The sequence below is a fragment of the Lontra canadensis genome, unplaced genomic scaffold (assembly GCF_010015895.1).
Source record: "Lontra canadensis isolate GAN:19392208 unplaced genomic scaffold, GSC_riverotter_1.0 scaffold53, whole genome shotgun sequence".
NCBI lineage: Eukaryota > Metazoa > Chordata > Mammalia > Carnivora > Mustelidae > Lontra > Lontra canadensis.
Genome location: NW_022631047.1, coordinates 9,965,576 through 9,978,866, shown reverse-complemented (window position 1 = coordinate 9,978,866; position 13,291 = coordinate 9,965,576). Strand labels below are relative to the sequence as shown.

At 51.5% G+C, this 13,291-nt stretch overlaps 1 protein-coding gene across 1 annotated transcript in view; it reads left to right on the top strand.

Annotated features, from left to right (window-relative positions):
- Positions 1–12,553, top strand: part of CD9 (CD9 molecule) — a 31,628-nt gene extending 19,075 nt beyond the window's left edge. The window contains exons 2-8 of the mRNA XM_032874807.1: positions 1,208–1,310; positions 7,576–7,673; positions 8,392–8,466; positions 10,257–10,355; positions 10,489–10,578; positions 11,108–11,191; positions 12,351–12,553. Coding sequence (XP_032730698.1) covers positions 1,208–1,310; positions 7,576–7,673; positions 8,392–8,466; positions 10,257–10,355; positions 10,489–10,578; positions 11,108–11,191; positions 12,351–12,416 — 615 coding nt within the window. The 3' untranslated portion in view covers positions 12,417–12,553. The remainder of the gene's footprint in view (positions 1–1,207; positions 1,311–7,575; positions 7,674–8,391; positions 8,467–10,256; positions 10,356–10,488; positions 10,579–11,107; positions 11,192–12,350) is intronic.
- Positions 12,554–13,291: the final 738 nt, after the last annotated feature.

Here is a 13,291-nt window from a genome sequence, read left to right as displayed (position 1 = left end):
CATGGCTGGCCCACTCCCAGGGCAGAGAACCAACCTCCCTTGGGAGCAGAGGCTCTGACACAGGGCACCTGTGTCAAGGAGGGTGGCCTGAGAGCCACTCGCTCATCCCATGGGCCCTGCAATGCAGCCTGGGAGTCACTTTCACGAAAGACCCGGGCTGGGTGAGAGACGAGGGAGCTCAGCTCCGCACTGGGGGTCGAGGACCGCTTGGCCGGGGGCCACCTGCACAGGCCTCTAGTTCAGCAGTGCCAGGCAGGGATGTGGCACCTTGGTTGTACTTCCTAGTGGGAAGCTCTGCCCTTCAGGGTCCAGTATCTCAACTTGCCCACCTACAAAATGGGATTTGGGGGAAGATTGGGGGATTACTCACACGTGTCTTACCTGATGTTTATAAGGATCACTCGTTTGGAAGCGTTGTGTCTAAAACCTAGAATGGGTCCGGTCAGCCTCTAAGGTTTGTCAGAGACAAAAGGAAAGGACAAATGTGGGCCACTCCGGGGAGACTCTGCTGTGTCGCTTACTGAGCCGTGTGATTTCGTGAGGAATCACAGCTGCCCTCATGCGTGCTAGACTGTGCCCGCTGAGCATCTGTCATCTTTTTTACTGTACAGTGCATATACGGGGTAGTGCATGAAACACGAATGATTTAAAGCCTAATTACGACATCAGTATCCACGGCACCACCACCCAAGTCCAAAGCTAGACTGTTCCCAGTGCCCTAGACCCTGCCCTTGCGAGTGCTATTCTCTCCCTCCCCCTCCAGGGCACCCCATACTTGACTTTATGATAATCGCTGTCTTTTCCTTTTCCTTTGTCATGTACATGGACCCCTAAACAGTAAAGCGATTTGTAACTGTAAGAAATCACACTGCATGTGTTTTTGTGTCCCTTGCTTCTCTTGTTGGACACCATGATGTGCTCATAGAATTGCATGTGGCTAACCATGGCCCGTGTTCACAGCTGGGTAGTGTTCCAGCATCAATGAAGCATCCGTTCCGCCGCTGGGCTGCTGGTAGGTAGTGGTTCCCCGCCAGCTAATATTTTTAGCAAATGGATTGATCCCCACACTGGCTGCTGTTACTAGCAGGTGCACAGTGAGAGGCAGAGACCGAGGGTGGTCCCAGAGCCCTTTGCAAGCCTCCCTTCCGGTGTCGTGGTGCTGTGCTCCCCAGGCAGGACTAACGCCCACATCCGGGATATCTTGCAGCTTGCCGGAATCGCAGTCCTTGCCGTCGGACTATGGCTCCGATTCGACTCCCAGACCAAGAGCATCTTCGAGCAAGACAGTCAGCCTTCCAGCTTTTACACAGGTGAGTGGGGAGGAGGCGCTGAGTACCTCCCCTTAACTGCGGAGATTCTCTGTTGATCCAGGGATGGGCCTTGGCAAAGACTTTTCCTCTGGCCCCTCTGTTGGCCTGTCCTGTCCTTTTCAAGCCACGCTTTGTGCAGTCCAGCCCACAAATTTGCATTTGACTGTTGTGGTTTCTTTTATCATGCTGACTAAGTTTGGCACCCTGACCATCCTGCCCCCAATAGGAAGCTGGCTTTGCCCAAGTTGCTGCCACTCTTGAGGGTTTAAGAACCTCTGTGCTTGTCCCTGACCCTCTCTTAATGCTCTGTCTTCGTGATCTTACTCAGTTCCTTAATTCAAAAAACTTTGTCCTGGGCATCCAGACTACCAGGAGTAGGAGAGGTGAGCCCTCCCCACTGTGCAGATAGGGGCTCTGAGACCCCAGACCACCTGCCTCCTGGACCAGACAGTCAAAATGAGTAAGAGTCTAGCAGAGATGCCAACCTGGCAGACCCCGGGGGGTTGGTTAATGCCGCTGGTATTCGAGGGTATTTGGCGGGTATTTGGTTTTGTTTGTTTCCTGAAGTGCTTTTGCTTTAGGGCAAAGGTTTGCACTTTAAACACAAACAGACTTAGCAGCTTACATGGGGCTCCTGGACATCTTTTTATCTTTTCTACCATTATTCTGCCCCTTCCACCCACTGCCAAGGCTTGTCAAATGCAATTCCCCAGTTTCTAGTCAACTCACAGAATACAAAATCCCACAGCTCTTTCTGTTTTGGGATCGGAAACACTCATTTACGAGAAATAAGAGCAGCCCCCTATTTTTAGGACAATGCTGCCATGTCATCAGGCTCAAAGTGTAAGTTTGGTCATTTCCTTCCCACCCACCAAAGAAGTTATTTAAAAAAAAAAAAAAGATGGAGAACACAGCCTGAAGAGAGTGAGCCCCCAGGCCTTTTGGAAGGACGCAATGGCTGGTGGGCACAGGGACCCCCTTCCTGCCTCCCAGACGCAACCTGAGCCAGGCCCCCATGGGCCACTTGGCTGCACACGCCTGGCACTGTGGAAGTTTCCCTGCTTGTATTGCCTGTTGCTGTTGTTTTGGGGAATTTTTCAGGGTGTGTCTCCCACTTTCCGGAAAGAAAGTGAGGGAAAGAATAGCACAAGTATGTTTTCTGAAAAAACTGTGCATGCATGCGCATGCACGCGCACACACACACACACACACACACACGGAGTTTTTAGTGAGTAGGTCTCCAAAGTGCCCAGACTTGTTTTAGCAACAGCATTTTTGCAGGGTGGCAGGGGAGGGGGGCCTGGAATGCTGCCCTGTGGAGAGGAAGCAGCATAGGCTGTGCTGAGGGGGACCTGATGCTCTCCTGCCCTCCTCCTTGTCATGCCAGGGAGCTGTGAGTCCTCTGGGGGAGACAGGAGAGCAGATCTGCCCAGGAATGGAGAAGTGGGTGGCAGCGTTGGGCCCGTGTCCTGAGGAGAGCCTGGCCTCCTGTCACGCTGCCATTGTCCTCTGCAGAGTGCCTGGCAGGCTTCGGTCTTTTGTTTCCTAGGACTCTGGCTAATTTCCCATGTTTCTGGATCTAGGAGGCAAGGCTCTCATTGGCGAGTGGAGGAACCAGGAGGAAGACAGCTCCTCCTCTGCGTGTTGCTCACTGTCTCATGCATGTTGTTACGTGATTTAATCCTCGTAACTCTTTAGGATACATGGAACGATTCCCACCTTATCAATGAAGGAACCAAGGCCCAGGGATTAGAGAACATCCTGAGCTCGTACCCGTCAAGAGGCAGGGCTAGGATTTGAACCCAGGCCTACGAAAGCTGTTTCTTGGTCTACCCATGCTAGATTGTGGGGAGGACTCCCCATGTAGGAAGAGAAAGTATCTCTACCAACTGGATGTTCCCTGTTGGGAAGGTGGGCAGGGTGGAGGCTAGTCTGACCTTTGACCTCACCCAAATTGTAGTTGGGGGAGGGAAGCGCCCAGCACTGGTGGCCCTGGCCAGCGGGTGACAGGTGGGGAAGTCACGCAGGATGGCAGGAGAGTGACAAGCACATGGTTGGAGGAGCCATGGCCTTCCTCTGGGAGTCACAGGGTGCAGGATGGCCGTGATCCTACCCAAAGTGACCAGAGGCACAGTCCCAAAGAGACACAGCGATCCCTAGTTGGAGGCCAGCAACCACTGCTCCCTCAGCTCCAATAGAGGAATACTGGCACTTTGCTTCCCTGGGAAAGAGCTCAGCTTTGGAGAGTGTGTTCTGCTTGCAGAAGCCCAACAAAGGAGGGCAATGCAATGGACACTCGAGCATCAGTCAGACAAGTGGCCACTTGGGTCTGGCTGGGCCTTGCACTTCACCGAGTGTGCTGGGAAACCGAGTCACCGTCACTCATGGGCAGAGGGCCAAGAAGGCGTCACCCTTCCCCCTTGAGCTGTGACACCAGCCTTTGTATTGACCCATGTCCCCTCTTCTGGCGGAGTGCCCACTCCACCCCTGTCGATATTCTGGGCATCATGGGGTGACCGTACCTTGCACGGGGGGGCCTCCCCATCTGCCGTGCAGCCCACCGGCCAGCCTGACCGCGCAACCGACCCTTCGGAAAACCTGAAGGACCCAGGGGTGGATTTTCTCCAGGGTGGGCAACAGCTTTTAAAATAGAGAAAGAATGCATAACCAGTCCGAGAAGCAAGTGAAAAAAGAAACTTTCCAACATTCACAACAGTCAGTAGTAAATCCAGAGCAGCTGACGGCCTTATATGGGCCTTCTCCCCAGTCCGGGCCCTGGGAGACTCAACCCGTCAGCGGTATCCATAATCCCAGGCCGCAAACACATTGGGGAACTTTATTTTCTTGGTCCCAGGCCAGCAGCCCTTCTTAACTCCTTGGCGTCCTTCCAGAACCATAGCCACTGACCGAGGGCATCCGGGGACCCCAGGCAGAGGCTGTGGATGTCCTGGTCCACCCTTCCCTGGGACCATTCCTCTTCTTAGGACAAGGTGCCTAAGAGTTTCCAGGGTATGTGGCTTTTGCCCTCAGCGAGCTTGCGGCCTCGGGCGCTTTGTTGCTCTGTGCCCAGTTCTCCCCAGCCTGACACTGGCAGAGCTCACACACCCACAACCTCTCCAAAATAGAAATATACCGTGCTTGGCAAGTGGGGCATCACCGTGATGCTTATATTAGTGAGAACGGCCACCTACGGGACAGAGCGGGACCAAGAGAGAGCCACTGGGGAGCCACGTAGGATTTCTTTGAACCCCTGATTGGGTATTTGGAGATAAGAAACTGTTGTTGTCAGTGGCAAGCTGGGGCCGGGGCAGGAGGCCAATGTGTCCCCCTGGAGCTGAAGCCCAGAGCCCTGATACGCAGGTGAAATGAACACTCAGTTTTGTGTATAAAGGACATCCCAGCATATGCTTCTGCTCTACCAAAGGCTTTTCTTCTCCTCTGACCAGGCCTACAATGTCAGCCTGAAAAAAGAATCAACAGCCCTTAAGCAAATTAATACAGTAATCCTGGAGAAGGCTCCGTGACAAATAACTTTTTCCATGAGTCAGACAGAAAGCTAACATTCATTCGTTTTGTAAAGGGGAACGCTTTGTCATTTGTCATTGCCAGCCTTTGCTAACAAGCTCAGGATGTAGGCTAGGAGGAGCCTGTCCAGAGGGAAGCCCAGCAGGGACCTGCGAAGAAACAGCCAAGCCCTCCAGTGGTTCCACGGCTTCAGAGGTGGGGAGGGGACCTGTTGCCCAGGAGACCCCACTGCAGCTTCATGGCCACTGCTGAAGTGCCTGTCAACAGCCCCCCGCCCCGGGAATTGCTTATCTTCCTCCCCAGCCGGAGAGGGTGAAGCCAAGACACCCCCACATCTGCAGCTCTCCAAACAAGATACTACACCAATGACCTTTGTCCTGCAGTCTTCATCTGCTGAGCCCAAAAATGAATATTTACCATTAACCAGCAAGCCCATTAGGAGGAGAATCCATCCCATGCACTCTCTTTCTCTCTCTCCCTCTGCAGAGGGAAGTGCTTTTTCCTTTAGTAGCTCTCCATGCTGCCAGCCCAACTCCCCTGACTTCTGCCAGGGCTGTCCTGGTTTACGAAGCGGGGTCTGGACTTAACAGAAGACATGTCCGTCCACTCCCACTTCGACTCTGTTCCATGTGCTTGCAAATCCTTTTGATCTCTTAATACCCCGTGTGTATTCAGCCCTTGCTGTGGAGCTCAAAGGAGTGACCTCATCCTTCATTGTCTTCCCCCGATGAGACGGGGAGAAACCGGGGCCATTTGACTGCCATGGCTCGCCTGTGTCCCCATGGCAGGGCCACCCCTCCCGTGGTGCCTGTGCAGTGCGTGGAGCCACGTGGCCAGTCTGAGTCCGGCCCGCCGTCCCCACACTGTCGGACAGCCCAGGAGGCTAGGACTTGACTCAAGGACAAGCTGCATTTGTCCCCATGCCCAGTCTGGGCCGGGCATGCACAGGAACAATACCCATATTCATACGACGAAGGGGTTTGCCAGTAAACCCACGTGACTTGACATCACGACAGATGTGGGGGGGAAAGGGGAGAGACACAAACGCTCCGTTGTGTGCGCTCCACTCGGGGCTGCCCAGGAAGCTCAGCTGCAGGCGGGCTGCACGGTTTGTTGCCCGCAAAGCCTCAGCTCTGGACTAGGGGTGCAGATGGGGGACAGTGAAGTCACTGTAACACCTGCCAAGGTTCTCACTGCACTGTCCCGTTGTGCATTGTGTGGAAACATCACAGACATGCTCTCTCAGCTTCAGCCAGCACTTCGGGGAAGTCTCTCTAGTCCCAGTGAGTAGGGAGGGATCAGCAAGTATAGAAAGATGCACCACTGTGGTTCTGAGTGACGGCCCTCTGACCCTCATATCACCCAGAATCACGGCAGCCAGCATTTGCTGTGCACCTTTGGATCCTGTCCCTTCAGCTGCACTGCGAGCCCTGAGGTGGGCGTCGTTCGCACTCCCATCTCACAGATAGAAGGTCGTTGCACAGAGAGAGGCAGTCACTTTCCCAGGGTCACAGAGCTGGTTCTCAAACCCAGACATGCTCTCCCCACGTGACGTGTGAATCTCCCCACGTGAAGCCCCTCTCCGGATTGAACAGAACTCGCCTGCAAGACAGGGAGGCACGGGACCTCTCTGCCAGCTTTCCCATGGGGCCTCTGCACGGGGGAGTGGGACAGCTGTGACTTCTCCAGAATAGGACTACCAAGACTGGCCCCTCTGGGCCTTCCCTGGGGGGTGCCGGAAGGAAGGACGAGGACCAGGCTCCACTGTGTTCCCCTCCCAGGGTTTTACACCATGTTGGGTCCAGGCAAAAAGTCACTGACCTTCTCACTCAGATTGAGGACTTAGAAACCATGTCCTCACCCTCCCTTTAAAGGAGGATCCTGTTCACCCTACACCTGGAACAAATGATTTGCAACCCTAAGACCTCTTCAGTGTGCTTTAAGGGATGTTTTGAAATTTTCTAGCCACCGGATTCTCATTTTACTGATAAAGATACCAAGACCCAGAAAGGGAACGTGTCTTACCCAAGATCGCACAGCACGTAGTAGCAGAGTCGGGATCAAAGTGGAAGGTCTTCTGACCCCAGGCCTATGTTTTACTCACTCGAGCAAGTACTCGTTCCTTGGCCAACACGTGCCCTTGGCCTTACTGACCATGCGTGCCTCACTGCCCCCCGGAAGCAGGGCAGGGAGGCACCCCTTCTGGGAATGAGGCAGAGCTGGCCCACCCTAAGCACGGCTATTTGACCACCGCAACCCCTTCCTACCAAAGCCTGCGCTGACACGCTCTTCTGTCCGGGAAAAGCCAGCCCAAGGCTCCTCGGAGTCCCAGGAAGTCAGCCCCAGTCTGGAGGGTCTGTTTTAATTGGTGTGCATGGATTCATCTTGCTGGAAACAGCTGACAGACTGGATCGGTTTGTGTCCTGGGTCAAATCTGGGGATTTCTGTGGATCTCTTTGTCCCGGTTAGGGGGACATGAGCACCTTCCAGAAAGGCAAGGGTAAGATGGGAGTGAGGGCTTGATGGGGTGGGGTCTTAGAAGACAGACTGGTGGGAAGGAGACTTAAGAGCAGAGATGGAGGAGGCTGTTTTGAAGGATGGGACACTTCTCCCCTGAGGGAGGGGTGATAAGGATGGGGGCACAGCCCAGATTCTTAGGGAGGGGATAAAGGAATTGCAGGACATATCTGGACCTCCACACTATTGACTCCCTGCCTTGCCCTCTGTTCTCTCCCCTCAGGAGTTTATATTTTGATTGGAGCTGGTGCCCTCATGATGTTGGTGGGCTTCCTGGGCTGCTGTGGAGCTGTGCAAGAGTCCCAGTGCATGCTGGGATTGGTGAGTACCCCATCCACTCCCCGCAGCCACTCTGACCCCCAGACCCCTGCCCCCAAGATCTCATAGAACACATGTGGTGGGATGGAGTGAAGAGGGTTCCCTAAGGGCTTGAGCTATCCTCAGCCACTCCACTGTAGGCCCCATGCCAGCCTCCTAGGAGGCAGCCATCTTGTCTTCCTCCCCCAGCAGCAATGCCTTGCTCCTCTTCCTTTCTGGAGCCTCTCTCTCTTATCACTTCCCTTAGGCGACTAAATGCCAGGACTTTGTTTTCCCCTTTTTCGAGGACCACGTTTGCTTTTTTTCCCTGAATCCACAGGTACCTTTGCTTTCTCTTACTTTAAGATTTGTTACAGTTTTCTTAAATTCCACAGTATATTCTCTCTTTATTTCCTCAAATCCCTGTGGTTTTTGTGAGTGAGTGATGGTATTTTATCACTGACTCTTCATTAACACCTTAGAAGTACCAGTTCTGGGGTCAGCTGTGCCCCGTTCTTTCCTCCTGAGGAATCTCTTCCTACCACTGCTTTCACTCCTCACCTTAGCTAAGGCTCACAGTTCCATAAACTTCTCCCCTGTCCCTTCCAGGGTGTTCATTTGTGCCCCCAGATGCCCAACCCACAGAGACTTGCCATTCTTCCTTGGTCTCCAGAATACCCTTTGATTGCTCTTATTGCCTGTCTGGGATTTCTCCTCATCCTATCCCTTCTTTGTCTTCTAGTTCTTCGGCTTCCTCTTGGTGATATTTGCCATTGAGATAGCTGCGGCCATCTGGGGATATTCCCACAAAGATGAGGTAGGTTTCTCCCATAAGATCTCTTGGGAGTAATACAGGTTTGGGAATTTGGGAGTGGGAATGATGAGGGCGGAAGGGTGTCCCAGTTGGTCACTTCGGTCAGCTTTCAGCCATCGCACATGCCTCTTATTTCACCATGCTCCCCTGTGCCTATCAGAATGTGATCTCCTCCAGGGAAGGGGATGTGGGTATCCTGCCAGCCACTCCATCCAGTTCCGTGGATGGTGCTGGCACATAATAGATGTTCAGGAAATGCTCACTGGGTCCGTGTATGTGTGTGTGTCTCACACATCAGCAGCCCTGCCCCCATCTCCTCTGGAAAGATGGCTTAGGAAAACAAGACTTTGTGTGGGCTGGACCCACTACCACCCCTGCCCCTTCACCTAGTCTCTGAATATGTGCCTCCATGAGCTGAGTGCTGTCCAGACCCCACGTGAGTCCAGAGGTGTGCAAGCCGTGGGCCCCCCTTGAAGCAGCTGCCACCTGGGTGAAGGATATGCATGATAAGTGTCCTAGAAGTCATTTCTATCTAGAAGTTCCAAGGAGTTGGAGAAGGTAGCATGCCAAAGGGAACTCTCTTCTGGCTTCATGGAGAAGCGGGCATCAACACAAGCCTTGGATGAGAGAGAGGATTTCAGGAGGAAAGTTGGTGGGAGACTGAGTACTTTATTGTTTTTTTTTATGATGTTTATTTATGTATTTATTTGAGAGAGAGAGAGAGAGAGAAAGCAAGCCTGAGCGGGGCAGGGGTGGCAGAGGGAGAGGGAGAAGCAGACTCCCCACTGAGCTGAGAGCCCAACATGGGGCTCAATCCCAGGACCCTGGGACCGTGACCTGAGCTGAAGGCAGCCACTTAACGGACTGAGCCATCCGGGTGCCCCCTGAAGACTTTCCTTTAAAGACAGCTGAACATGGGCTCCCACAGGGAGCCACTAAAGAGTTGTGGGCCAGGATGGGCCACATCAGAACAGTGTTTTAGGAAGGGCTTTCTTGGCTTGTTCAGCAGCAGCAAGTGCAGGGAGACTGGATGCTGGGACCCTATTTAAAGAGAGAAAAGAATAAAAGAGAGATTTAACTGTCCAGATATAAATGCTGCAACCATTGAAATAGGAAGGGATGCTAGCGGAAGCTGCTGAAGGAGAGATTCTGGATGTTGGTCAGGGTGAGAGACGGGCGTTTGTTAAACTAGGGTGTACCCCGGTGCAGAAGGAGAATAATTGTCCTTCATATTATAGTTGCTAATACTTGTGCCAAATTTACTCTGTACCAGACACCGTGCTAAGGCCTTAACATGCAGTATCTCCTGTAAATCCTCACCATAACCTCTGAGGCATAAACTCCTATAATCTCTATCCTACATACACAGAAAAGGAGGTACAGAGAGGTTTGGTAATTTGCCAGAAGTCACACATCCTCTAAGTGATGAAGAAACAAAGGGAAGCCTGAGGAGCTAGCCTGGTCAGGAGTAGGATGTTGTTACCATTCTGTAGACTGGGGAGAGTCCATTTTGTTCACAAGTAGAAGGGAAGGAGCCAAGTTGGGTGGAAGGGACCGGCCAAAGGTACAAGAGAAGAAGGGTAAAATGGCTGGAGTGGGTTCCTAGGGATGTGGGAGGAGACGAGAAGGGCCCCGGAGGCCCTGGGAGAGGCAGGACCAATCTGGTAGCTTCAGTCTGCTCCGGGACATTCTCTGAGCACAGGAATCTGTTGTCTGAGCAGGAACAAGATCAAACAGGTGACATTTGTCCAAGAAAATACCCTTTCTGCCCCTCTCTTTTCTGCCCATCCCAGGTGATTAAGGAAGTCCAGGAGTTTTACAAGGACACCTACAACAAGCTGAAGTCCAAGGACGAGCCCCAGCGGGACACCTTGAAAGCCATCCATTATGCGGTACGTCACCCCCTCAAAAGCTCCTTGGGCATGCATGTGCGCACAGGGGCCTGAGCACACCATACCCGGCATCTGTATTCTGGTGGTCTGCATTGTTCGTCTCTCTCACCCATCCCTGCCCTTCCCTCTGCAGCTGAACTGCTGTGGTCTGGTTGGTGGAGTGGAACAGTTTATCTCCGACATCTGCCCCGAGAAGGATGTTCTGTCAACCATCACAGTGAAGGTAAACTCGTGTGCCCCCGCCAGCTGCTCTGGACCAATCCCACCAGGGTTGACCTGAAATCCTGCCCTCTCCTCCTGAGAGGAGTTCTCCTCCTATGCAAGGGCCCCTCGGTGGCTCCATCTCTTTTCTCCCCTCCCCCAGGCCTCTGCTTCCTCAAGGGCAGCAGAACAAGGACCAGACCAGGGAAATAATGAAGTATTTAGATGTGCCAACAGTTCATGATTGGATGCTGGACCTAATGTCCAAACTTCAGAATAATCAGAAGTGACCCAACGGCCTGATGGGAGCTAGACCCCAAAGCAGGGGCTTACCCTTCTTCCTTCCCTTATTTCTTACCCAGACTTTAGGGACCCACCTCCATATCCCTTGGGTCTCACTTCCATCCACCAGCCAGGACACCTGGGCACTCCTGTCCCCAGTCCTTTCTGGGACCCCCAGCGTTCCTGGTGTGAAACAGGTGCTATGGGAGGGAGGAGGTACATTGGAGCAGGGATTGCGTGTGACCTGAGTCCTGGTTTGCCCCCCTCAGCCCTGCCCCGAGGCCATAAAAGAGGTCTTCCACAACAAATTCCACATCATCGGCGCGGTGGGTATCGGGATTGCGGTCGTGATGGTGAGTATTGAGGACACCGGGAGGGAACGATTGTCTTAGCGGTTAACATCCATGAAGCACACACTCTGGCCAGGGAGTGTGTTAACTCATCAATTACTTTATCAACTAATTTAATCCTCACCATACCTATGAGTGCGAGCTGTTGGTATGCCCCTTGTACAGACTAGGGAGTGGAGAGACAGGTTGAGTTGATCAAAGCCTCTGAGCTCATGTGTGAAGCATCTGGGATTTGAGCTCCGTACGTACGTATCTCTCCAGTACGCGTTGGCTTACCATCAAGGTTCAGGAGTAAGTGTAAGGTGATGCCAGTGCTGCTGGTCCACAGACCACACTCTGAGTAGCAAGGGTGTGGGTCACCCAGACCTGTTAGTTAGCCTGGGATAATCTTCAGGACATGTTTTTGTTATGCACCTGCTTTGCTTTTCCCCAAGAAAGTAGTTCAGTAGAAGTTACATGGATGGGAATTGTTTCACACACACACACACACACACACACACACACCATAGTCTGAAAGGCATCCAAAGGTGGACAGCCAGAAGGAAGATTCCAGGCTTCAGATAATCTACTGTTCTGCTAATCAGCACTCTCAGAAACCATTAAAGGGCACCCAGGATTCCCTGCAGTCACCCCCTCTTGCCCCAAAAGGGAGTAGTAAGAACCATGTAGGGGACTTAGCCCTCCTCTGCCCCAGTAAGACTATCCCAGAGTGAGAATTTATTCCTTTCTTTGTGGTTATTTACACCTAAGAAAGGCTTGAGGCCACTTTCAGTAAAAACCATAACAGTACTTCTTAAAATGGAATATAAAACAGAGACACACACATAGGTGGAAAGCAGTACAAGCCTGTGTGGATCATTGGAATATCTGCCCTTTGAGCATTAAATTGAGCTCTGAGCTTATTTGTCATGCTCTGGAAGTTTCCTCAGGGAAGTGGCTTGTGCCGTTTACATGAGCAAGTCACCGCAGACCTGCAGAACCCCAGCAGTCAGTGACTCTTCCCGTTACCCAGCCCCCGTCTCTCCTTCGGCACCCCTCAGCGTGCCTGGCCCTGTGATCACTATCCTTGTTTGTCTTGGCCCGGATGACTCATGTCTTTCCTCTCCCTCACCCTTCCCTCAGCAAAGCCGCCCTGTTCCTCATGTTCCCTTCTGTCTTCTAGATATTTGGCATGATCTTCAGTATGGTCCTGTGCTGTGCCATCCGCAGGAGCCGAGAGATGGTCTAGAGTCAGCTTGCACCCCTGAGCAGGAAAGTCCAGTCCTGAAGATTGTCGGTTATTTTCTTGGGGTTCTGTTTTTTAGCTTTGGGGGTTTTTTTGTTTTGTTTTTATTTTTGTTTTGGGGATTTTTTTGGTGTTGTCTTTTTCTGTTTTTTTGACCTTTTTTTCTTTTTTTTTTTTTTTTGCCACTAACCTTAGTATTCATTTCTGCATTTCTAAACAAAAAAGTTATTCCATGTTTGTCTTTTTAATGCTTTATTCAATATTGGTATTCATAGTTGAGAGATTTGGGGATTTGGTTTGCTTTGGTTTATATTTTGTTGTTGTTGTTTGTTTTGCTTATTATGTTAAGCAGAAATCCTGCAATGAAAGGTACTATATTTGCTAGACTCTAGACAAAAGATATTGTACATAAAGAGAATTTTTTTTTCTTTAAACAGATAAAAAAACGTCTATCATACTTAATCAGGTTGTAACTTATGTTGAAGACAATTTGATACGTAATAAATGATGATGACAATATCCTGGACCAGTTTTTGGTTTTTGTTTCCTGTATATTTTTAAAGCTGTTTGTTTTTCAGATGTCTTCTAACCTCATTTATTTGAGAATTAGGTTAGAAAGTTGGTCTCCCTACTTGACTAATGAAGAAAGCAAGACAGGAAGGGATTTTGATCCCACATCACACAGTTGTTATTAGAGTCTGCACCAGAACCTAGCCCATGCCTCTTTCTTGTATCATAGGTTGTATGTCGGGAAGATAGCAGTAAATGTGACCTCCCTGTTGGTGGGGGACTTCACTGCTTTTTTCTTCACTGCTCTACCCACAACCCCTAGAACCTACTGTCTCTGGTGTGTAGTAGGTGCTCAATAAATATTTGTT